Raw genomic sequence first — 26,374 nt, 5'->3', positions numbered from 1 at the left:
GTTCTAAGCATGTTACTTATAAAGATGTGTTTAAACCTCACCACAGCTCTATGAAGTAGGAATCCATTTCATAGAGGAGGAAAGTGAGGCCCAGAGAGGAAAAGCAAATTGCCCAAGGTCACACAGCCCATCAGAAGCAGAGCTGAGCTACAGATTCAGGGGTCTAGTCTCCAAGCCCATTCTCTTAAGCCATAACCACACTTTAATAACTGAAGGACAGATGTACAAATAGAATTCTACTTAGTTTAATCCTCACGTGATGATCCACAAGCCCCTACAGGATGTGAGAGTGCCTCAGGTCAATTAATAATGACTGTAATTTGCTGCTGATCAGACAATTTTGGATGGGCTGACCAGTGGATTTCCAGGGGCTAGGATGTCCGACAAGTCTGCTTTCTTCCCCAGTGGGCTTCTCACAATGGGCAATAGTGATTCTAAATTCTGCTCTGTGGTATCTGACCTCAGCTACTTCTCTTTCCCTCTACTCCAGCCATGCTAGCTTCACAGACATCCCTCATGTCAATTTCTACCACAGGGCCTTGGAACTTACTGTCACCCCCACCTGGAATCTCTCCCCCGTATACACAAAACTCAACCACCACTTCAAACAGGTCTCTGACCAAGGACCACCTCTTTAAAAAAGAGCCAGGCATCAGGCCCACCTTGGTGGGAAGTGTCTCCCTCCTCCCTTTCCGATACTTTGGTGGAAAGAAGACATTAACATTCTCTTCTTTCCTCTGCTTTTCCCACCTTGTGGTGTTGAACAAAAGGGGCAGACTAAGGGAGTTGCATTTGCAGGTATCTTCACCTTGAGGTTTCCCTTGACTGTGTATACAAATGACCCTGAGCAAAGAGCAGAGACAGAAGGCAGGGGCTCGTTTCTGAACTGCCCAATCTTCAAGGGGAAGAGAGAAAAAAATCTTGACTTATGGAGCACCTACTGATTACTAAATCTTCATATCCCTGTACAAGAGGTAGTAGGAAAAGAACGCTGTGAATGATGGACATTAAGAAATTGGCCCAAATTATATATGGAGGGGCTGAGTGGGCCTTGAATGCAAGTCAGCCTGAATAACACAGTGAAGTTTCTGTTCCTTTACAGAGAGAGGTGGTGAACTGGGATAAAGTGGAGACAGTATTGAAGCAATTGGCCATAGGAAAAAATTTTTTCTCTAAATGAGTAAGTATTCTATTTAGAAATTCACATGGAGACAATGGGAAACAGAAGTGAAGACTTTGTTTCTATCCCCTAGGGACATTTGCATATGGATACACAACTGTTTTAGCACCACATGTAGAAAAGACTCCTTTCTCCACCAAGTAGCTTTGGCACTTTTGTCAAAATTCAATGGACTATATTTGTGTCTATTTCTGGACTCTCTAGTATGTTCCATGTACTATTTGTCGAGCTTGATGCTGATACCAAACTGTTTTGATTACTGTAACTTTGTAGTAAGGTTTGAAGTTGAGATTTGGATCCTCTTTGTTCTTTTTTGAGGCTTTTTGGCTATTCTAGATCTTTTGTATTTCCATATGAATTTCACAATCAGGTTGTCAATTTCTGCAAAAAAAAAAGCTTGGGTTTTGACTGTTGAATTTATAGATCAGTTTGGAGAAAACTACCGTCTTAATGACATCAAATCTTCAGATCCATGAACATGGTATACCTCTGTTTATGTAGGTCTGATTTAATTTTTCTCAACAGTGTTTTGTAGTCTTCATTGAACAGGTTTTGCACATCTTTTGTCAGATTTATCCCTACACTTTTTATTTCTTTATGCTCATATAAGTGGTATTTAAATTTCAAAATCTAATTGTCCATTACTAGTATATAGAAATATAGTTGAGTTCTGTATATTGATCTTAGATCCTGCAACCATGCTGAACTCACATGTCCGTTCTGGTGGGTTTTTGTTTTTTGTTTTTTAATAGGATTTTTAGATGATGTTATCTGTGAATAAAGACCATTTTATGAGGGGCTATCTCTAAGAAAGCTGTGTTCTAATAAAAGCCATACACGGGCTGTTGGAAGGAAATAGAGGAACAATCCAAGATGAGGATGATCAAGGGCTGCAAGTTATTCTCAGGGCAGCAGATCCACGAATCTAATGGTTTTATTTAGGCTAATGTTAAAATGGACTCATATTCAATACTGGGAGACATCCTCAGCACAGATCACTTGATTACCTATACTCGCCACAGTTATGAACCCAGATGTGGGCTGATGGAAGGCAAATATATCCAGCCTTAGGTTGGAAAATGTCAGAAAACCCTTTGGCAAAGCACCACCGTCTCTCTCTCTCTCGCTCCCACTTCCATGAGGCCTCCTTGATCTCTGGGCCTTCCGTCTTGTCCCTTCCAATACCATCTCCACAGAGTCAGATTTCATGAAAATGTAAATGATACCGTTCTATGCCCTGCACATAGAACAAAATCCAAACTCTTCACCCAGGCATTAGCAGCCCTCCTGGCACTACTTCCCTGCCCCCACTAGTTAAGCTTATTCCCAGCCTTCTCTCTGCTCGAAGCACTCTCTCTGTGCACCTCACTCCCTTCTCTGGATGTCTATCTTGGCCCTACCAACAGATACTCTCAGGGCATCCTGTTTTTCCTGTGTTGCACTCACCATACTTGTCATTTAATGTCACACTGAAGCAGTGCAGTGAGGGCTGGGACCAGTGCTATGGTGTTTATCCCAATCTCTTAACCATGCCTGATAAATCATAGGCACTCAAGTGACTACCGGAGCTCTTTCTGGCCGTATACATGCCCATCTGCTCACCTCCAGTCTTTGTGAATGACCTTATAAGGTATCTTGGGTGTTTCGCTTCCCTTAGGAAGGTGGCTTAAAACTGTGGCTGTGTTGAAAGCACCCCATGATTCTAAAAAAAAAAAAAAAAAAGTAGTGGTTGGCCCTCATCCTAGCCCATTGAAATCCAAGTCTCTGGGGGGTAGAATCCAGGTAGTGTACTTTTTAAAAAGCTTTTCTGGTAAGTCTGATGTGCGTCCAGGGTTGAAAGCCACTGACACAGAAGGGAAGGTTGCTTTCCTGCAGCCGGGTGACAAAAAACCACAGATGGGCTCACCCTGGAAAGGCCAACATGCAAGATACATATGGAACCTCACTTGCAACTCTTCCTGACTCAGCCTCCCATGCAAGTTGCATCTCGGTGCTGTGCTCCACCAGTTCCAGTGGAGGGGGAAGGAAGAAGGAAACCAGACCAGAGTGGAAAGCATTTTCAAACTTTATTTACAACTGTCACAGTGACAAAAAGTAGTTTGGAAAAAAAAAAATGCTAGTTTCTCCCTGAGCCTCAAAAAAGAACAGATAGAAGTTACAGGAGGTTCATCTTACAACAGGCATTTTTACTGAAATACTAGGGTTGGGGTTTTTGTTTTTTAATACGATCAGTTAGAAATACACACAAGTTACTTAAAAAAAAAAAAAAAATAGGAGGCCAGACAGGAGCTCAGCCACTTGTCCAAGAGTGGCTGGGTCCCTCCAACAGGATCACTGCTGCAGGTCCTGACCCGAGTTGTCAGCCCCCGGCCTGCCCAGACTCCAAATGGTCATACAAAGGTGTCTAGCGACCAGCAAAATAATAAGTCACCCCCATAAACACACATATACACAAAGTAGATTTGTTATGCAGTTTACAAGCACATTCCCATCACACGGCAAGACCAGGACAGATGAGAGGGACACAAACACAGGATTTTAAAAGGCAAGACCCCATCCACAAAGGGAGGCAGGTGCGGGATGAGAAATGCTGCTGCGCGGGAATGAGGAAGGAGGGAGGATTCTCTGCAGCCCACAGAACCCGCGGGAGCACAAGACTGACGCCCTGGCTATGCAGGCTGCAGGCCTCACCCATTCCCAAGGAGCTGGAAGAAGTTATTGCCATCAATGTGTGTAACACAAGCAGACAACACGGGAGGAGGGAGCGGGGGAGGAGGGGTGAGCGTCAGCTTCCCCGGGCCAAGTCCTGCTGAGATGTCAACTGCACACCCTCATCCTCCTGTCCCAGCTCCCCAGAACCACACTAACCTTGAGGTATTAAATACAGCTCTATACACAAGTCCCAAACTGGGGTCAACCCAGACCCACTGGAGAGCTGCCAGGGTACCTCTGCTGGCCCAGAGCAGCCTCCGGGAGGATTGTGAGCTCACCTGTTGGCCACACACTCGTGCTGTGAGCTAGAGAAGGTCTGAAGAGTGTGTCCCGCAACCTGCTGCTCCAGATGGTTCTTCACTGTAAGAAGCTCTAAGTCCAAGGCTAGCTTTCTCGTCCAACTGCGCCCTTGCAGGGGACAGGTGGGAGGAAGGGAGGGATGAGGACCAATGCTCGGTGCTCCCTCACCATGCCATCCACCCACCTGTGTCCAGAACACAAGGAGAAGCCCGGGGATCTCATGACACCTTCAGTTTCAAACTTGGTCCCCAGGGTGTTGCATGAGAGCCCTGTTACCCCCGTCTGATAGTTCCCAGATCTGGGACCTCCATTAAAGCTCACCTCCCCAACAAGAAACAGAAGAGTCTCCTCTTCTCTCCACTCAACTCCCACCAGAAAAATGGGCCAGGAGCCCACACTGAAGTGGGTACCAACGCTGGTCAGGCTGGGGACCACCTCTGCCCGACTGCTCTGCCCCGGGGCTGCAGAGGGGATGCTAAGGAGAAGGAGGGCCAGCCTGGTAGAGCCAGAGCTCCATGCCTCTGCTCAGAACACAGCAAGCCTGGGGGAGCAGGGGGGAGGGATCTTCGTGTCTGAGCGTCCACCTCAGTCCTCCCACGAGGGTGGGAAGTGCTCCCGCTACTCCCAAAGGGCTGGGGGAGGGCAAAAGGATAATCAGGAGAGAGAAGCTCAAGAGTGCTGCCTCTTAAGAAAACCTCCAGATTACTGGCGGGTCTGTGAACCAGCCACAGCTGGAGCAGAGGGTAGAGGAGAAGCAGGGTGGAGGCGGTGCAGGGAGTCCTTCTTTCCCACGCTTGCCTCCAGCCGGCTTTGCAGGCGGCCAGTTTCTACTGCTCTTCTTTCCCAGCCTCCCATGAACAGACCAACACAGCTGAAGTAAAAGCAAAGGCCAGTGGTGGGCAGGACTAGAGAGAGAGATGAACGCGTCGTTTTCTGACGCCCCAGCAGCCGCTGGCGGGCAACTTCCTGGCTGCACTCCTCTGCTCGATGCTTCCTTTCAAACGTGTGTTTTCTCTTCCGTCTCCTATCTCCTGTTTGTTCTCTTACCCTGAATGTTCCTTGCTCGCGATGCACATCCCCCGTCCCCCCACCCCCCCAGCCCACTGGAATCCCACCGCTGCCTCTGGCCTGCACGGGTTCAGATACCGATCTCGAAGACACACCACTTCCCCGCACCCCCCACCCCTGCTCTAAGCAGCTTCCTTTCTCAGAAGGCCTTGCAAATTGTCGCAGAGGGCTCCACTGCCCAGCACATTTCAAAAAAAGAAAAAAGAAAAGAAAAGAAAACCAACTCGGTGATTTGCAGGTGCAAAACGGAAGCCATCATTTGACATGTTCCGAACTATGGTGGCTCACTCCCTTCTTCCATCACAATGGGAAAGAACACAGTTCAGGGACAGATGCCGTCTGCTGTGGCCCCCGAGGGAGTCGACAGGGACTCTATTGCTCCTTGTTGTCTTTCTCTGTCTCTTCACAGTTGTCCTGCTCATCCTCCTGGACCAAGAACTCCTCGGGGGGCCACCGGAGCTCCCCGCTCTCCACCTCGCCCTCTGTGGGCTCCACCACGATGGAGGGCAGGCGGTCCTTGAGCTTGCAGCAACGGTCGAAGTCCGACGGGTCGGGGAAGATCTGAAAGAAAAGCAGAGAGAGTCCCCGGTCACCTGCAGTACAGGGAAAGAGAAACCAAGTTCCTTGCACCTGCGCGTGGAGAACTGAGCCCCACTGAGGGCCAGCACCCGGGCCGGGCTCTCGGGACTCCGGGAGGGAGCCCTAAGGCGGGAGCCAGGGAACACATTCTGGGGCCACCCAGGAAACTGTCCCTCAGGGGACCTTAATCCTGAAGCTGCAAGTTTTCAGGGCCGTGCCTCTAAATTTGTGTGGTTGCTCTGTTCGCACCTTTTGTCTTTCATTTGCAGCTAAAAGAACTTAAAATCATGTGATCCACAGGAAGCCACACCTGCCCACAGCCAGCACGTTACCCTTGCAGCCCAAAGCAGGCCATGGGCACCTTAGCACTGACTGCTTCCCAGGGTAACGATCCGCGCCCAGTAGGCGCCCGCTCCCAGGTGCTCCACACACATCGTTTTGAACCAACAGGCTCATGCCGAAAAACAGGTGTTGCTAATACTACCTTAAAGACTCTCAGGTCTGAAGAAGGAGGTGGCCCAAACCATACAGCCTGCAAATGAGTGGTGGAGGAATGAGATTCAAACCCAGGTCCGTTTGAGCCCCGGGCCCATGCCCCAATAACACCCCGCCCTTCCCACAGATGGGTCTTGATCTCACTGCCACTATAAAGTCAAGGCCACATCAGGGTTGATCAGGGACATTTGCTGGCATGGCCCCCGTCACAGGCAAGCCACGAACAGAATTCTAGGCTCCTTTTTCACCTGTCAGGGCTCTTGGCTCCTTGACAGTTCTACCCCAGAAGTCTTTTCAGAGTCCTGTCAATGAGGCTTCTTTTTTTAAGGCCTACTGTGTGTCCTGCCCAGAGCTGGGAGAAACCCCCACACTGGGCCATAAAATCAAGGACCGTGAAGGGCTCTGCGGACTCCCTGTGCACACACTGCCCTGTGACTACAGCTGACCCAATTCTTGGCCCAGCAGCTTAAGTACTTAATCCGACGACGGGCTGCTGGTCCCTAGCCATCCACAGCCCTCGGTGACACACCCGAGAGCCGGAGAGAGGAGCCTCTGTCTGGGACACCGAGGCTCACAGAACACAGACACTGAGAGCCACGTGGGGCCTTCATGGCCACCTCTTCCAATCTCCATTTGGTAGATGAGCAAACCAAGGGCCGGAGGGGCAAGAAACTGGCTCAAGGTCACACAGCTTAATGGCTAGAGAAAGGAAAGCAAAATCGGGAGTGGGTGGAGACGCACATTTGCAGAGAGGCTGGGCACTGCCTGAGACAGGCACAGGTCAAGATAGGCACACAGCAGCAGGCGAGTGTCCTATATTCTCAGGAGGGGGGAGAAATGCTCTCCTACAGACTCAGGCCTTCCCAGCTCCTGTGGTGCCCAATCTCACTGCACCCCAGCCCCGAGCAGTGCTGGCTCAGTCACAGACCACGTCCCAGGCCACATCCCAGGCTACGTGGGGCTTTCGGGAACCATGGGCCTCAACAAAACCTCCCCAATCCCTGCAGACAAGTGATTATTAACCATTTATCCAATAAAGCCCTATTGCTGGGGATTAAGCCTTAAGCCAGCTGCACAACCAGGCATCATTAAAGACTTAACAGGCTCATAAAAAGTATGGTAATGGCAGCCAGGAGGAAAACAAGCCAGAGGAGGGGCTAGACTAGTTGGGGCTAACGGAGGCATGGGGAGAGCGACCCCCACTCCAGGCTTTCTCGTCCTGATGCAGCCGACCCCGCAGTTCCGCCCTGGGACTGTGCTGTCTGATGTGCTGAGCAGGGAGAGGGGCAAGTCATCTACTTGGGCCCCTCCTCACTGCTCCTCAGTGGCGCTGGAGCCCCTCTATGGGGGTGAAACCCAGGTGCCTTCCACGCACGGGCTTTGGGAGTGAGCAAGGGGAAACCCAGCAAGTGGAAAGCACACTACAGTTTGCAAAGCTCTTTCAGCCATCACCTCATTTAGGCCTGACCATGCCCGAGGAGCAGTGAGATCCTGGGCTCTGACCGACACCTGTAAGAGCCAGGATTCAAACCTGGACCTGCTGTTTTCAGGGCCTGTGCCTTTTGAAAAGTGAATGGATGGCCATTTTACAGACTGAAAACTGACCAGGGAGGGTGGACAAGACTGTGGGCTTCAGCTGCCTGTCCAGCGTAGGTGCCAGGATGAACTCTGGGCATCTCGGTCTAGAAGATGAGCTTCCCTGTCTAGACAGTTGTTCTAAATCTTCAGGACCGAGACAGAGCTATGAAATATCAAAAGAAGATGGACACCTGGCTCAGCGCAGACCTGGGCCCTGCCTCTACCCTCTGACCCACCCGTGACATCCCAGCAACTGGATTCCAACTATGATCACCGGAGCCAAGGAAGAGCATTGGCTGGGCAGAATCTCAATCTTCACAACAATCCTATTAAGTATAGAAGGGGAAACTGAAGCACAGAGAAAGCAAGTGACTTACTCAAGGCCACACAGCTAGGAAGTGGCTGAACGGGGACCTGAACTCAGACCTGTAGGACTTCAAATGAGGTGTTCATCTGATAACATTCTGTAGAGCCACAGACCCCAGATGCTGTGTCCTTGATGTCACTTCTGTAACCCCGATCAAGTCCTCTCAACTGCCTGTGACTCAGTTTCTCCTTTCAAAAAGCAAAGCGACTTTCGTGTCTCACTAGATGGGTACAAGTTCTTGGCAAACACAGAGATGATAAAATGCTTTGAGGACATATGCTGAATTAAAATGGAAATGTCCTCTTTGGAGCTGTTTCAACAGGAGGACAGTATGTATTCAACCTCCAAGCAAGAAGCAATACTCACATGGTAATTAAAATAACTCCAAACAATGCCTTTCATACCAGGAGTTGCACAATTAAGTCTTTAAGTCCTTGGGGAAGTCTGAGCATTGAACTTCTGATACTGCTCAGTTGCCAGAGCACTTTGCTCCCTGCATTGCTCAAAGCAGGTGCCATTAAAAAAATTTTTTTCCTTTACAAAGCCTGCTCACTGCACTTAAAAAAAATCACTATAATAATCCCACCTTTCCATCAAAGATTTTATTTTTTTATCAAATAATGCCAATTTATGCCTCTGAAAATTGTAGCTCTCTCCAAAGACAGACAACGCGCACGCCGAGCCGATCAGCCGCTCATTTCCTCACATGCAGACAGTGAGCCTTGCAAAGTGTCGCTGAGTCTTCTGCCAGCACAATCTTATCTCCAACAGCTGCTTAAAAGGCTGACCCTATGGAGGTTGAGATTTTTCCACTAAGTCATGCCTTTTAATCATCTAGACAGCAGAAAAATGAGAGGTTGCAACTGCAGTGTGACGGGGTAGGGAAGGCAGTGGAAAAAAGGACTCAAGTAGGACTTGCCAAGCACATGACAGGTAGGGCTGGGGCGGCAGGCCAGCCTGCCATGCTGTTTGCCTGCAGGACCTGGCAGGGAATCAAGAACTGCCCCTGCTCCAAAGAGAAACTGCTTGTGGTTAAACCTCTTACTCCAGTGTGCCCCTGCATTCTGGACTGGGGAAGGGGGAAAAAAAAATCCCTCTACAGCAAAGACTCCTCTCCAAGAGGTCCAGAAAGGAAGATAAGAGGCTCTGAGAAGCATTTCCGACCCTAACCCCCCCAGAGGGCAGGGCAGATCTAGAAGCATCCATCCCCAGCTGTGACTCTCTCAGCCCTGCCCTGCCCTCCTTCTGCCAACACCGGGCTCCACATCCAGCTATCCAGCTGTCACACTTGGCTGCCAGGGCTGATGGCTCGGATGAAACTCATAGACACCCAGTTTCCTTCCTTTGCAAATGGAGTGAAGTCTTGAAGATCACACGCCCCGCCCCGGCTGGGTCCCGCATGTCCCACGGTGTAGGAACGGCAGGCATGCAAACATGGCGCTCGTGACTCTTACAGAGGACACTTCTGCAGCGGCATCCTTTGCCAGGTGGCCTCTAATCCCAACAGGCCCTGACATTTTGGGAACTCACATGGGTTCACTTGAAAGGTCAAGGGAGCTTTAGGACCTTCGATGAGGAAGGAATGGTCTGTGAGATGAACTGTGGATGCCAATACACTGGCATTTCTGGCTCTGTGGATTACGGCTGTCCTTTAGAACTTTCTGTGATAGTGGAAATGTTCTCTAGCTGCACAAGCAATAGCCAGTGGCCACATATGGCTATTGAGCACTTGAAATGAGGCTAAATTTTCTCTAACTTTTATTAATGCACATTTATCTGATATATGTAAATATAATATAAATTTAAATGTAAATAGTAGCGTGTGGCTAGGGGCCGCTGCATTGGACAGCGCAAACACAATGAGTTAAATATGACGACCGTGAGAACAGGGTTGTCCAGGAAAATGGTCAGGAGGTTTGGCTGATGGGCCAACACGGGCAGCCTCACAGCAGAGATGTCTGGGGTTGGGGGACGAGGAATTAGTCAGAAGCCTTTTTGCTTAAGTGTAAGAGTTGCTGGTCAGTCAGCTCCCATTTCACCCATGGAGGGGGCACTGAAAGGTAATATCAGATCTCCAAAGGCCTGAAATTTGGGGGCCTAGCTATCAACTGTCTACCTCTAAGCCAGGTGACCTAAACCTCGCTGCCCCTGCGGTGGGGAGAGAAGAGAGATGTCTGGCACCTGGGATGGAAAATGTGAGCAATTCTGGTTGGAGCAGCCCTGCCCTGAGTGCACGCATCCCTCAGCCCTCATTCCTGACAAACAACTCGAGCTGGCCACAAAGAGGGCGGAGGGCTCAGCAAAGAGCTGAGAGACGCTAATAGGGAAAGTGGACACCGGCGGGAGCAGGAGATGAAAGGGGGCGAACTGGACACACAAAGGGCTGATTACCAGCTCTGCAAGCTGAGACCTCCGGAGCGTGGGCCTCTCGCTCCTCTTTGCCGGGCTCTAACAGAAGGATGAGGTGTGCTGCGGTGGGGTGGAGAGGGGAGGTAGGGCAGAGGGCCTGAGGTGAATAACCAGGCAGTCCCCAAGGCACTGAGAGGGGATCTGCCCCTGCACACAAAACCAAGCCCTGAGCTTCTCCCGTCTGGTTCCAGAGGGGAAATAATCAGTCTCAAACCTGCAATGGAAACTCGCCACGCCCACTGGTGGTAGACCAGGAGTCTGAAAGATTGGGCTTTTACTTTGCCCCCGTGTCTTATTATCTCTGTGACCTTGCTCAAGTCATTTTAACTTCACTGAGCTTCCATTGCGTCCTGAGTGAAACGAGGAACGGATTTCTACTTTATAGGGTTGTTGGAAGGATTACATGCTGCTGCGTGTCGAGCACCAGTGCAGTACCCAAGGGGCTCAAAGCCGTGGTGGCCCATTTCCCTCCTGTCTTCATCTACAGACTGGGATTAATGTTAATTCCCATCTTATAGGGCTTTGGAGAGAATCAAACACAGGTATGTGTGAACATGCTCTTTACACTTTAAATTCCTAACGATGGTTCTTATTAGGTAAAACTGGGGTCCCCAAGGAGCGTTTAGAGTGAGGGACTAAAAAGTCAACAGTCCCAATGGCTTGGGCCAGGAGCAAGTGAGCAGCACTCCTGGGCTTGCACTCAACAATTCTCCACCAGGTTCTTTGGAGAAATGGGTTTGACTTCATCACTTCTCTGCCGGTGTTTGTTTTTCCAGGGCATAGGTTAGGCCAGGTGGAACAAAAGCCACTGTCTTGTCCAGATGCTGGTCTTCAGTGGAAGCCCCTGCAGCTAGCGATCTGCCCATTACGTACCTCCACACCCCCGCCCCCCAGCCCACTGCAGGGGCCTGCTGCCCGGGCCTTCAGACCCCTCCTGCCCCTCAGCTTCCCAAAGTCTGGGTTTCTTATTTTTCCTGCAGAGCAACAATGGATTGGCCTTGTGTGTTTATTCCTTCCTAGGAGGGGCTGGTTTCTAACAATGGGCAGATCTCTACCAGCATCCTGCTCTGCCAAGGGCTGAACGAATGAGCAGCAGCTAAGCCAAAGCCAAAGCCACCCTGCTTTTGTCCCCGAACAGTGTGTGAAGGCAGGGAGTATGTATGTTCTTCAAAATACGTGCCTCCTGCTATTTCATCATCATCATCGTCATCATTGCTATTTGCATTTTCCTGACTTTTCAAAGTGAAATGTGGTTAGTAAGAACAGAAAGAATTAGAGCAAATGGCAGAGTAGCTCCAAACGGGGTTCAGGGAGGAAGCAGTCTCATCTCCAGTCTGATGCCAGTCACCTCATTCTCCATCCTGGGCGCTCTCACTCTGCTTAAATCCCCCCGGCCTGGGGCTCTGGAATATTCACCCCACCCTCTCCTACCCCTCTCTGGTGTCTCTAATCCTAGAGGAGACTTGAGGAGAGATTTAAGGCTTTGTAACAACTGTTGGATCTCCTTCCTTTGGATTAAAGATGCTTAAGCCTCCAGCCCTGAAACTTAAAAGAAAAGGATATCCTCTAGATAAACACCATCCTTCATAAACATCTCTCAAACACACACCCGTCCTGCAGGTCAAGAGTTCCGAATTCCAATTAATTAGCACTAATTGCTACTGATAACTCTGGGCCCAGTGAGCTGATGGGGCTTTTGGAAGGTTAAAGAACATTTCTCAAAGCTCTCCCGGACAGTGAGAGAAAGAGTGCAGTTACCTGGGATAGATGATTTCAAATACCCACATCCTATTGACTATATTACCATTGTCCTTTAGAAAGAAGACATGTTTCCCAGTCACCTTGGGGCCTCTGGGGTTGTCATCCTCCTCCACTGGTTCTAGCCAAATGTCCCACAGCCATACCTCCTCTCTCTCAGAAAGCGCAGAATGGCACAGCTGCCATTTCCAACCATTCTCTCATCTTTTGTTTTGGAGACAAAAATCTCAAATGTTTGGCCTAGACCCACAGCCTTCCCAACCTTGTCTGGAGTCCCCTTCCTGACCCCTACCACGTGGCTTCCAAACACATCCCTGCATGGAAACACTCTTTCAAGTCTCTGAGGACTCCTTTACAGCCCTGCCCCTTGGCCTTTGCTCAGCTTTCACTCACCACCGCCTCTGCAGCACACCACCAGGCCGCCCAGCCTGCGTCAGGCTTCACAGTCTCTCCTGATTCTTATGCCCCTGCCCTGGCTCATCCCACCCGATTACCTTCATCTCCCCGTGCCCTCCCTCAACGAGGCAACATCCTGGGCTCTTCTTCAGATTCAGCTTCCTGGCTTCACCTGTCCATCACAGGCAGAGGATTCCCCAATCTACAGCTGCTCTTCCCCTTCCCACCTTCCGTGAATCACATCTCCACTTGGATGACATCCGTCATCTCTAACTCACCTTGTCCCAAAGTGGAGTCATCAGCTAATAGACCCATTTTTCTTTAAGTCAAAAACATTTTTTCCCCTCCCAAATAGGAAGCCTTGCTTGATCGTAAGTGCTATAAAAGAGGCCTGGAGATTTTAGTTGGTCAGAACTGCAGTTTTGATGCTCCGACACTAAAACGAATAGGGCTGTATTCCTAGAAGCTGTCTACACTAGCAGGGAGGCGATGGCCCTGCTGTTCTCTGATCAGACATATACTTTGTTTGGTCTACAGTAACGTTCTCCAAGCTCAGATCCCAAGGTCCTTTCATGCAAGAAGTGTCCACAGAGTTAAAATACTTCCTTAATAATACAAATATGTTATTTGCCTCTCTCCCTGTGTTGACACTCACACGATGGCATCGCAGCACTGGGGGGTGACACTGCTGGCACCTTGGCAAGAATGAATGAATGCAGCAGCAGCAAACTGTACTTGTGGTCATTACATTCTTTACCACCTCACACTCACAATAAAAAAAAAAAAAAAAAGACCTAATATCCTTGATAAAGCAGTCAAAATGAGTTTTTATTCAATATTGACTCTTAAGTACATGTTGTTTTAGTACCGTACGTGATAAAGTGGAAAGCCAGCAGACAGCACTCTGCTGCATCTCACGGTGCAACGGTCATCTCGAGAAAAGCACTCGTGTGACGGAGTTACCAGCTGAACTAGCCACTTTTCCCGGGGAGCACTGTTTTTACTTGAAAACGTGACTACCCAACAAACCACGGTTGTTTTGACTTGGGTGTTCGGGGGACACGTCCTCAAAAGTGAACAAAACAAGCACGTCACTTCGTGGAAAATGACTAACAGTATTTGTTCCCAATGATAAAAATCAAACTTTCTAGCATAGATCGTATCAGCCACCGTTAACTGGTCTGCTCCCTAACGCTTGAAGGCCTTCTGATGAGACTGGTAAAGACATGAATACATGTGACTTTCTGACGTTTTATGATGCGATTGTCCGTATTTGATCTGTCTTACTCAGTGCATGCGTATGTTCCAAATGGTCAACGCACCACATTACAAACCAACGTGGGAAAGAGACATTGGAAGTGCCAGACAGACTGCTGGATTTGGATGGAAGAGCACAGAAACCTCGTTGATAAGGTTTCTGATGCCACACTGCTGCCGACATTTAAGAAATGACCACTTGTTGAGTGTTGGCGAAATAGCAAAGAAAAAGAACTGGATACGGCTAGGAAGAGATTTCTTCCTTTTCTTAACTTTTCTCACAGGTCTTGCATCGGCCAGGTTGTCTTCACTTACTTCAACCCACACGTATGGCAACAAACTGAATGCCGAAGCAGATACGAGAGTCCAGCCATTTTCTATTAAGCCAGATATTAAACAGATTTGCAAAAAAAAAAATGTGAAACAATGCCTTTCTTCTCACTAAACTTTGGTTTGGGTTTGGTTTTGTAAACGTATTTATCTTTATTAAAAACTGTTATTTATATTAACATGTAATGGTTTTACTGTTATTTTAAAGGAATTAAAACATGAAAATTTTAAACACTCCGTTTTGATATCAAAGGACATAACAAAATAAACAAATATCGGGGGGGGGAGTCCTAAATTATTTTTAAGAATGTGAAAGGGGCTGAGATCAAAACACTTGAGAACAGCTGGCCTAGAGAAAAAAACACCCGCCATAGGATGACTACATTAAGTCAAGGTTGAAGGAAGGTATGTTTTAAAATTGGAAAAGATTTGAGGGGAACATAAAATTGCTTTCGAACAGCTAGAAGGCTGACATGAAGAAAAGAGCAGATTTTTTAAACTCCAGTGAGTGGGTCTAGGATCAGGATGGAGGATTTCGCCTCATTATACAACATTCTAACAAAAATGATAGAATCCGCTCTCTCCCCTATAGATGCGGAAATTGAGGCCAAAAGACGTGATGTGAGTTTCCTGAGGTGACAGAGGTAGGAGAAAAGCCAAGATGAGAAACCAGTTATCCAGATTCGCAGCCCGTAATCCCATGTGCTGAGAGGTTACATGTAAAGAACACCTAAGTGGCCCGATGCCACACTGCTGTCACACGCATTCCCATATCTGAGATCCTCTAGGGCCAGTGGGAGTGCACCTGTTTGTCCACTCTCTAAAAGAATTTGGAAAACTCCGTGTCCTTCCACATGTTTTTAAACTGATATCTAAAACTTCTGGTATATTACAAACATTAACATTTTAAAATAAAACTTTTATACCATTCTTTTATGCAATGCCTTATAAATACCAAAGCAACTTGGTATATCAACCATCCCCCATTAAAAAACCCCTAAACAGAGCGCCTGGGTGGCTGACTCAGTTAAGCGTCTGCCTTCGGGCCAGGTCCTGATCCCAGGGCCCTGGGATCAAGTCCCACATCAGGTTCCCTGCTCCTTGGGGAGTCTGCTTCTCCCTCTGCCCCGCCCCACACTCGTTCTCTCTCTATCTCTCAAATAAATAAAATCTTTAATAAAAAAATTAAAAACTCATAAACAAGCTCTAAAATTGTATTCTTTTCTCTGCTTGAAACTGTATCTCCACCCTACTGTTCCATAGAATTTTAACGTAAGTTTTTAGTCATTAGCTTTTTTCATACTTCTCTGCAATAAAGAGATGTATTTATGTACATAAATGGACAGTTACTATTTTTATGTCAAATGACCCTAAGGCCTGTTAGCAACAACGACAACAGCAACAACAAATCTGGATTGGCTCGTGGCAGCTACGTAACTGATCAATGAACATACCCCAAGTCATTGTTACACGCATAGGAATCTTTCTTGTTGGTGTCTTAATGGGACAGGTAGGCGGGATTAACGGAGCTTCTTAGGCAGTAACATTTCCAATGGTCCATTTGTTTGATGCCCCTATGGTTTCTACACCCTGGGGAAAGTCACCTTAAAAGACTCAGGAGGGCAAGAAGCAGGTCCTTCTCTTACAAAGGGGGAGGAGGGCAAGCTCGACAGGAAGGTAGGACAGGAAGGTAGGCGAAGAAACTGGTGAAGCCCGGCTTCAGGAAATGCGAATTTTAGAAAAGCAACAACAAGGAAGCCCAAGACGGGGGTGGGGAACGAGGTGTCCCGAAAATGCTCTCTGCTGTCACATCCCTTGGGAAGTTTCCATGAACCCCAGGGGCGACTGTCCTCTGGTTCTAACACTTTGTTAAAACATCAAGCGGTATATACACGGAGCATTATTAAGAAGTAATTTGGCAGGAGAACCTCTAATATTCGGCTGCCAAGGACAACAGCCAGGAAGGATCCTAAGGCTTCAAGTGCCTCATGTGAGGGGCAAATGAGCAAAGAAACACGGAAATCGTGATTTAGTGCCAGGTGATCTTTAAGAATGCTTTCACCTAAGAGGATACAAGAGTCGAAGAAAAGAAATTGCTTCATGGTAACGATCGTGACCCAGCCTCAGGAAGCTGGACACCACGGTAAGGACTCCTCCATTCCCACGTACACAGTACGGCTCAATTACCTTTTTCCTTGACTCGTTTAAAACATATAAAAATGAAACTCTGTATCGCTACACAGATGGAAAACTAGTATTGTTTGTCATAGGTAGTAACCATAAAAATATACCACCATTACTAAAGTGTGTGTAACACCTGAACTGACTTTGTAAACCGCCGGGAGCCTGTGGACCCTACTGGAACATTGGCTTGGGCTGTTTACTTGTTACAAAGAACCTGGGGCTTGCACAGTTGTTGGGTAAAAGGCCCCTGAGCTCTAGGGGCCCAAAACTTCTGTTATGTTCAGATCTACTTCAAAGAGCCCAGTCCCTCCTGGATTCCAGGGAAGCAATATTTCTAAACCATGACTGTTGCACAAGCCAGACCTGGAACCCCAGAAGATCAAGATGGCTTAGGGGACTCCATGTGCATCTGTCTAAACTTCATGGGTGTCCAGGCAGAGGTGACTTCACTGGTCTTCCTCAAGGTCGCATGGTGCTCCAATGTCATTAACAGAATAAAGGAGACAAGTAGGGCAATCGCTGACCCATACGCACCTGCAATCCAGACTGTGTCATTATACCCACGAAGGGACAAAAACATGATCAACAGCTATTTTGCAATGCTGGCTAAATGCTGCCTGAACATCATTAGTTGTTATCCTCTCTGCTCAAAATAAGCAGTTAACAAACCGGAAGACATGTACAACATCTCCTAAACGCTCTGAAATAAACCAAACACCTTTCTGACTCTAGCCACAGCACTCTCTCACGATCTCATCTCTGTAGCTTTCACGCCCCTGAAATTCTATGTGCTGGAGCTCTCCATGCCAGGAACTGCTACTGGGTAAAGTCTTCTGTTTATTTTCTGTCTTTAAGGTAATATATAATCAGGAGGCTTAATGATGTTGAATCTCTTTGAATTAGTCTTTGTACTTCCAAGAATTTATTCCAAGGAAAGAAATCAGGTCTGCGCAGAGATTTATGTAAAACGATGCTCAGAGCAGTGTTCTTTTGTAGGAACAAAACATGCCACAACCTAAATATTCAAATTCATGTAACAAAATGAAATGCCTTTTTACAAAGAAAGACAAATGGACATGGTCACAAAATTATAGTCAGTGGGAAAAAAATTCACTAGTGCACATATTTATCCCAATTTTATTTTTGTAAACATAAATGCATACAAAATACTAGAAGTAAACATACCACAATGTTTCAGTGATAGAAATATGGGTGGGTTTTATTGTATTTTAAATTTTTCTAAATTTCTGAAAGGAGGAAGTATATTACCTTTACAGTTATAACACACACACACTCACACACCTAGCAACTTTTGGCTTCGATACTCTGTCCTAAGACTCTACTCTGAAGAAATTGTATCAACTGTGGACGAAGACTGACATACAAAGTTATATATAAATTATCACATTATGTGTAAGAGGAAACATGTACACGATCAAACAGTTTTCAGCAACTGGAGAATGGTCAGAAGAATCATGTGGCAACTTCAGGACCTCCTACTGAACACTCATGAAAAATGCTAACTTTGAAGCATTTTTAAGAGAAGTTGAAATGATGCGATGCTGATGACTTATACGCCGTTAAGTAAAAAAAGCAGAACAGAACTCTGTGATTGTGGCTTTGTGAAAATATTAAGTGCACCGGAAAAGGGAAAAGATGCTAAAATGTGCACGCCATGACTTGGGCATGGTGAGATTATGGTGATTTAAAAAACAAAAAGGTTAAAGAAAATTACAGTTCCAGCATGGGCAGAGGTTACTTTTAAACTTTGAGAAATAAGTCTGAGAACAATGAAATATATACTTTATCAGTGAAGATATGCAATTACTGGAAAGGGGGAAAAGGAAGAGAAAATTTTCCTATCATCTCAACACTCCAGTCTACAACAACCCCTATGAACATTCCACGGGCTGCCCTTTGGTCATGAGTGAGTGTGTGTTGTGTGTGTACATGTGTGCACGTGCGTGCACGTGTGGGTGTTCACGTGAGTGTCTGCAAGTGTGTGTGTGTATAGGAGTCTTAGCAGGCACCTCGGGCTCTGTCTGCAGAGATCAGAGGCTGAGCTCAGCGCTGCCCGCACACCTTGGGCTAAGAGTGACCCTACTAAATTAGACCTTGTACACAGGGCAGTGTCTGGAAAAAACATTCAGGAATTTGGGAAAGTCAAGGATGCTTCTCAAATCCCGGGTGGACGAGTATTCTACAAAGTAAAGACGGGAGGCGAGTTCAAGGTGTACTATTAACTCTGTGTAGGAACCACCTTCAGATTCCAGTTAGGATAAGGTCAGACCTAGAAGCCAACCACCTCTGAATTGAGACTGGTGAATGCCCTTCGTGCTCAGGCCAATTCTGCTTTGGGTGAGAGATCCAGAACCCTCCTTCCCACTGGTTCCAATAAAATTTATGGCTGAGAAGCAAGGAGTCAATGCTGCTTCGGCTAAATACCTGGGTACCTCTTCTCTACAGTTTACCTAAAAAAGGAGCTTCTGACATGCAAGGCAGCTAATTCCAGCGTCAGACGGCCAAAGGCGCTCCCAAATTCAAAATGCGACCTGAACAATAGATTGGAGAAACTTCTGGGGAATTTTAGGGTTTTTTTCCAAGACAGGTCTGTGCAATAAGGGGCCTCCCCCAGCTGAGGAATGAAGCAGCAGAGACAGGACCTGATCTGCTGATCAAGAATTCTCCTGGGGTGGGCTCAGGGACAAGGGAAGGGCAGGTGGTGAGGCCAGTGGTGGCAGAGGTGGTCCACCATCTCTGAGCTGGAAAGGAGCGAACGCCTGACAACTCTGAGCCCCATGTGAGTGAGGGCCTGTTTTCAGAGTCTCTGTGGATTATTTCAGGACTTGAACCTGAAAGATCATTTCAGGACATTCACTAGACACCCAGGAATAGCTCTTGGCTCCGGTCACAAGATTCGCCACCGAAACGCATCCCTTTCCCCAACGGTACAATCCTCCTCTCTGTTCAGCTTGGAAGACTGGGCTGATGTCAAGAAGATGCTGATCCTGTAAGAATCTATGCTGTGGGCTGGCCACGGTAGAGGGCTAGTTCTCGGGGCGGGAGAGGGAGAGGGAGAGGGGAAGGGTCCCATCGATCACTCAGCACTCACTGTGCAGCTCCGGGCAGGACGCGGGGCTGGCGTTGCAGGGACGGAGAGCAGACTAAGTCACAGCCCCGGCTCCGGGCAGAGAGACACACCGCCACTGAGGAGGCGTCAGGCCTAACACAGGCCCTTTGAGAGAAGGCTGGGCTGCTCCGTTCTAGCATGCAACACATTGGCCACGAAAGTGAAGAAAGCTTGTTCTCTCCCTGGCCCTGCCACAGACTCACTGTTGTGACCACGGCATGTGCGCTGGGGTGGGGGTGTTCCCCAGCGGGACAATTCCGGCCTTCTGCAGGCCCTCACCCCGGGGGCATTCCAAAACAGTGAACACGATGTTTGTGTCAAGGCTTTGGGCCTAAGAAGGAAGGTGCCGGGTCCCCCGTACAAAGTAGAGTTGATCTGCACAACGTAGGCACTGACTCAAAAAGAGGCAGCGTGTGTAGACACAAACCCGCTCAGAAACAAGGCGCTCCCTGGGCTTTGGCCCCAGGTGGCCCGAACTGCCTGTTTTTGTTTTTTTTTTTTAAAGATTGTATTTATTTATTTGAAAGAGAGAGAGCCAGCCAGCGAGAAAGGGAACACAAGCAGGGGGAGTGGGAGAGGGAGAAGCAGGCTTCCTGCGGAGCAGGGAGCCCGATGTAGGGCTCGATCCCAGGACTCTGAGATCACGCCCTGAGCCGGAGGCAAACGCTTAACGACTGAGCCACCCAGGCGCCCCCCGAACTGCCTGCTTTGCCTCACATTATTACCAGTTGTAGCAAGGAGGGAGCAGAGTGGAGGGGGCGGGGAGAGGAGAAAGAAAACTTGCTGTGATTCCAGTAACATGTCGTGTCCATAGCTGGACACGTCCTGCCAAACGCTCTGCAACTTTAGCTTTATTTTCCCCCAGGGACAACTGAGGCTTTTTAAGTCCGGTGTTGTGAAAGATCATTTCCTAGTGACCACGGGACTTCCGCGAGGCCGTGCAGCAGGGCCTCCGCAACTCTTGAGAACGTGTGGGGTACCACACCTGGGAGTCACCACGAGGAGGAAGGGACACAGGCAGTGGCCGGGTTCCACCTGGAATGGCCTCCTGAGCAGGGCTTGTGGGGGACAGAGGCAGGGACCATGAGGAGCTTGAAACTCTCTGAGGGCTGAACCCGGGGAAGAAGCTCAACCCATTATGTATTTATTTCAACACGTGCACTTGCACAGGTGGGAACACACAGGGGAGCCAGGCTCAGGGGCTGTTTCTAAAGTAAGGCTCCACCTTCTCCAGAGAAGGCTTCTGAACCGCTGCCTGACTTCAGACGTTAACCCGAACCTGTTCACTGAGACAGGACTTGCTGCTCCTGATAACGGGAGGCAGTGGGAGGGAGGTGGGGGGAGTCCGCTGCTGTTGGGTCCTGCAGATAGAGGAGACTGGGAGATGCCATCCAGGGAGAGGCGAGCTCTCAGCCAGACTGAGGCTTACCCCCCCTCGCCCCCCTCCTGAATGCCAAGCTACAACTCAGGCTCTCAGGCTGCAAGAAGCAAACGACAGAACTGTGGCAAGAGGTCAGCCCCCCCCAACTCTCCCTCCTCCCTGTGGTGCAAAAGCCAGGCTCTCCCTCCCTCTGGTCTTAGGAAGGGAAGGGGAGGATGCAGGGAAGTCCTGAGCTCTGCGGATCAAAGGGAAGGCACAGGACACGGAAGACTGCGGTGTGTGAAGAGCAAGCTCCTTCTGGTTTACAGCGCATCCTCCCCGGCTTCCCTGAGGAGAGCCCGCTGCCTGTCGGACTGCTGGATGGATGTCAAGTGCTAGGAGTACGTGACCGAGAACAGCAGCGGGAATACAAGGGAGCCAGTCAGAGACATGAGAGCTGATCAGAGAGGAATTAAAGAGCCCAGGGAAGGACAGAGCTATCAGATCTTGGTCCAGATGCTAGAGAAGGGGCAATTTTAAATGAAAACCAAGGAGCCAGACCTCTCTCTAGAACTTAGTGAGGGCAGTAAGACTGAAAAAGCCTCAGCATGCCATGCCGGGGGCAAGTCAGGCAGCAAGGCCAGAATCCCGAGAGCCCTTGCGTCGGGGCAATGCCAGTGTCCACAGACAAATGCTCAGGACCCTTCCCCATGCAGGACCCAGGCCAGGTCAGCTGTGGCATGAAAGGAGACCCCGTCAGACCAGCATTCCGAAGTGCTACACGCTTACAGCCCCTGCAGCCAAGAGAGGGCCCCTCGAGGCAGCCGATGACCTGCTCCCTAGGGTTGGGGCAAGTAAGAAGGTGTAGGCGGCAGACATTCCGGTGCCACGGGTGGGGCACTGTGCAAGGCCCATGGATGCAGTGAGGCCAGGCAGCTGCAGCCATCAGGGACCTAAATGTCCTCATGGGGACCCTCCCACTCAGTCCCCATGAACCGGCTGCTCCCTGCAGCCTGCCTAGAATGTACTCACACTTTCGAGTAACCATTTACTCACCCACCCAGCAAGCTGCCATAATTCATGCCAAGTGGGCAGGCAGACATGGAGTTCCCGTACCGAGCAGACTCTCGGTAAGATGCAACAAGGCGCTGCCTCTGTAGGTTTTTACAGACGCTCACAAAACGACACTAACTCCTACGCACGGAAGGTAGGGCTTACCTGAATTTTTCAGGGGATAAAGATATTTATCCAAAGCCTTGGTAGGCATGAGCTCAGGAGACCCTTTAAAAACCCTAAGTAGAAGTGAAGACGGCTAGCTTTCGGACCAGGAGACTCAACCTCACCGAAACCACCACCACTCACTTGGCACCTGCTAGGGAAAGGCCTGGAGCCAGCGTGCAGCTTGGGCTGGGGAGGCTGATGGGCACAAAGAGGGAAAGAAGGCATCCCCTGCCCTCGGAGACTTGGGCAGGACCCATAGCCTCAAAGCGCCAGGCAGCACCGTTTCACGGCACAAATGCCACAGGTGTGGAAAGAAGAAAGAGGTCACATCTGGGGCAGAGAAATTAGGAAAGCTTCATTCTCGGGTAGGTCTGGAAGGTGGGAGAATGATTGACGAAGTCCAGCATGCCTATCTATTTTACGACCTTGTCTCAAGGTCAAATCACAAGCCTGAGATTCTATTTCATCTGCCAAGTCGGGATTGATGTCTCCTTCCCACTTTCAGTTCCTTGGAAAAGCAGGGCCTGGTAAAAGCCATGTACTATTATTACCCTCAGGAAGGATGCCAAGAACAGAGTTCTGAGATGTCCCGCCCCAGATCAGAGCCCAGACTGAGCATGCACGGCGGACAGGCTTCGCCAGTGCAGTCCCAGCCAGTCCCCAGAGCTCTGGTGGGAATGTGTTTAATTGCATGACACTAGCTCTGAATAGGCCCAGAGGATACTGGTCGTATGACAACTGTCAGATCAGCTGGCTGCAGAGCCCTGCAGCTGGCATAAACGGCGGCAGGCCAGGGGGGTATCTGGGCGTGCAAGAAAACACGATTAGAGATGGAGGTGCTCTCTCAGTCCTAATATTCTTCCAGCGCCCAGCCCCAGTCTGACCAGCCAAGCCTTCTCGTGGCCATCTGTACCTGGACTGACCATGGCTTTGCGTCGCTGCCTCAGACTGCCTGTATTCCAGGCATTATGCCCATGTTGCTTTCCCATGGGAGCCCTGGGCCCTCTATAGAGCACCCACCACAGCACAGTGCATACAGCAAGTGCATACAGCAAGTGCCCAGGAAAATGATGCTCTCCCCTTTCTCTTCCTCAGGCAATCAGAGGACCTTTCTGAAAGCTGATGACAAGAGTGCTTTGAAGTTCCAGGTAAGATACTTTGGAAGTGGACAGTGCCCCCCCATCCCCAGGCAGCAGGAACAGATTTCCTGAGGGGCAGTGGGAACCAGGCTGTCAGGCCAGCACCACTAGGAGAGAGTTAGGGCCCTTTCTTCAGGCGGCATCATGACATCTTGGGAGCCCAGAGGCGATATGATTTTCCACCAGCCGCTGCAAGCCCAATTCAGTCTTCCTCCCCCAGCGCTGCAGCCCGATCTGCCCCCTTCACCTGTCCCGGCCCTCGTTCCGGCAGGGCGGCCCGAGGGTGGAGACAGCAGCCCTGTAGGATGTGGCCCCCTCGATCCTGGGACATGTTCAAAGGAGAATATAAAAAGCGTACACAAGACCTACTGATGACTGTGTCTGGAAGGGTTCTGCGATGGAACGCTAAACCCAGAGCTGAGAGAAAATCTCACCTGTAACCACAAAGAGATTCGGTCTGATTCAGTGCCTTGGAAACTGGTATCCAAAAACACCCTTGCTGGTGGGCCAGGAAAGTTCTACCCTCCCACAGACTGTGGGGCCTTTGATGGTCCCTCTCAGACCCACTGTGGGGGTGGAGGGTAGAAAACCAACCAGGAAAGGGTATTCCCCCTCACTTCCCTCACCGCCTCAGGCTACATGAATACTTCTTTCCAGCTGGCTAAAGGGGCTTGGCCAGACCCTGGCGCCCAACAAAGGGACCTTCTTGAGCCTCCCAGTCTGAGGGGACTCTGCTGTCACCTACCAAGTTACCTTACACGAACTTAGCTTTCATCTCGGCTCTCTGATCAACCCCTCCCCCATCACATGCCCGCAGCTCTCTATTTGTTTCTTCCTTTACAGAATAAATGCCCTGGAATGGTTCTACAGAACGACTACCAGCCCGAGCAAGTCTGGAGTCTCCGCAAGAACCAGCTCGAGGGACAGACCCATGACATATCAGAAGATCAAGGCTTTGGAGTTTGGGGGTACTACAGTCTGAGCCTGTTTCTTCATCCGTTAAACGGAGCAGGAATTCCCGCCTCAGAGCTACGGTCAAGAGTCCATGAGGAACATCTGTAAAGTGCACGGCTCGGAGCAGACGTTCAGTTCTATCTGCCCAATGCGCCCATCACACCCCACGCATCCTCCCAGGCCAAGCACCGCAGGCGTACAACTTCCCTAGCTCCAAGGTCTTCCCTGAAAAAGACTCCTTCCTCTCCCACATGTCATAACCTCGGAACTCTCCTTGGAAATAGGACAACAGCTCCGGACCCCAGAGACCCCGAGATGCCGCGCAGCCAGCTGGGGGCAGCAGGCGAGTGCCTAGCCGCTGAGCAAGGTCACTGCGGGAACAATCTGAAGGTCACACCCAGGGCACTTTTTGAGGGCCTCGTGTATTCTGGATCCTTCACGCAGGATGATCTCTAATCTAGGTGCCACGAATCACATCCCTGAGATAGCTTGCCTTTGGGGAAAGGTCTCCTCAGTTCTAAGCACTTTGCACATTAACTCTGTTGGCCTCCGTGGGTCAACCATCCACCTGACACAGATGCCCCTGCACCAGATCCCCTTTCCCCACAAGCTACCCTTCACAGGGATGTTTCCACTGCCCAAGGCATGGCTGTGAAGGCAAGTGCTGGTCTACACTGACTGCACAAATCACGTCTCCCCTTGCTGCTGCGAATGTGAGAGTCCACAGCAGCCACGATGGCTAATGAATGACATCGGCTCATGCCTGCTGACCCTTTACTATGTCCCGGGCACCGTGAATGCCTTCTACACAGCATCTCATCAAGTCAAACCTTTACCACAATCCTCTGAGGGAAGGACTACTGTTGCCCCGTTTTACAGATCAAGAAATTGAGGCTTACTGGCATGAGGGGACTTCCCCAAGGTCACAGAGCTGTTCCAAGTGGCACTGGGACGCAGAACCGCATCTGCCTCCAACCCCAGCAAAAAGTCTCTGAAGAGCCAGAAGGAACCCAGGACGGACTCACCTGGTAGGAAAGGCCATCCTTTCGGGGGTTGAGGCCAATCTCCTCCATGGATGGGGTGTTCATCATTACTTCAGTCATCTCGGCAGATCTCAGATAGTCGGGGCTGCCAAGAAACCCAGACCAAAAGTCAACAAACACACGCACTTTCACATTCCTATCCTTGGTGCTTTCTGCTGTTAGGTCAGGGGACTGTCTGGAGGCAGGACGAGAGGTGTTCAAAACAGAACTCACAGAAAAACAAGCTCACACCCTGAGGAAGTGCCTTACAAGCCCGGGGCATCAGGGCTCTCAACCCCAACCAACAAAGCCTGAAACAGCCTGAAAACTTCTCTGGCAAACCTCTCTTCTCTCCTCTCCTGTGCAAGTCCCCACTGGCACAGAGCAACTCTGGATTTTCTTTTAAGTGACAGAACTAGAAAAAACCAAATCAGTAGGTAGCTGAGTCCATCTGTCTATATTAAAACCAATTCAACCCATCTCTAGGGGAACTGCATATTATTATTATTACATAAAGATAACAGGTCAACCTCAGGGAAACCAAGTCCAATAATGCTGCCTTCCCAAATTCCTCTCTTTCTCTCTCTCTGGTGTTCCTTTTTGCAAAATGTCCCACTTAAAGCCCCAAGGGGTCAGCTTTCTGCAAGCTTCACATCTGCCATCCAACCCCCTTCTTTAGTCCAGCCACAGCAGCTGCAAGCTCACAGCTTGAAAAACATCCCCTGGATTAAAAGCCTTAAGGATGCCCGGACTCTGATTGCAAAGGAAATTTCCAGAGGGGCCAAGCTGGCCCACCAATGGCTGACATGTGAAAGTGCTTTGTACTCTGTAAGCAGGATACAAATGTTCCATTATCCTCACACAAAAAACAGGCACATACAGGGTCCCGAATGCATAATGCCAAATAGTACATACCAAAGTCGGTGTACTCCCTA

General features: G+C 49.3%; 1 protein-coding gene across 1 annotated transcript in view; it reads right to left on the bottom strand.

Annotated features, from left to right (window-relative positions):
• Positions 1–3,227: 3,227 nt before the first annotated feature.
• The window catches only part of LBH (LBH regulator of WNT signaling pathway), a 25,140-nt gene continuing 1,993 nt past the window's right edge, over positions 3,228–26,374 (bottom strand). Inside the window, exons 2-3 of the mRNA XM_008700266.2 lie at positions 25,443–25,545; positions 3,228–5,821 (exon numbers count right to left, since the gene is read on the bottom strand). Of these exons, the coding sequence (XP_008698488.1) occupies positions 5,633–5,821; positions 25,443–25,545 (292 nt within the window). The 3' untranslated portion in view covers positions 3,228–5,632. The remainder of the gene's footprint in view (positions 5,822–25,442; positions 25,546–26,374) is intronic.

The sequence above is a fragment of the Ursus maritimus genome, unplaced genomic scaffold (genome assembly GCF_017311325.1).
Source record: "Ursus maritimus isolate PB19 unplaced genomic scaffold, ASM1731132v1 scaffold_6, whole genome shotgun sequence".
NCBI lineage: Eukaryota > Metazoa > Chordata > Mammalia > Carnivora > Ursidae > Ursus > Ursus maritimus.
Note: the sequence above shows the minus strand (reverse complement) of the source record. Positions and strands in the feature narration are given on the sequence as shown.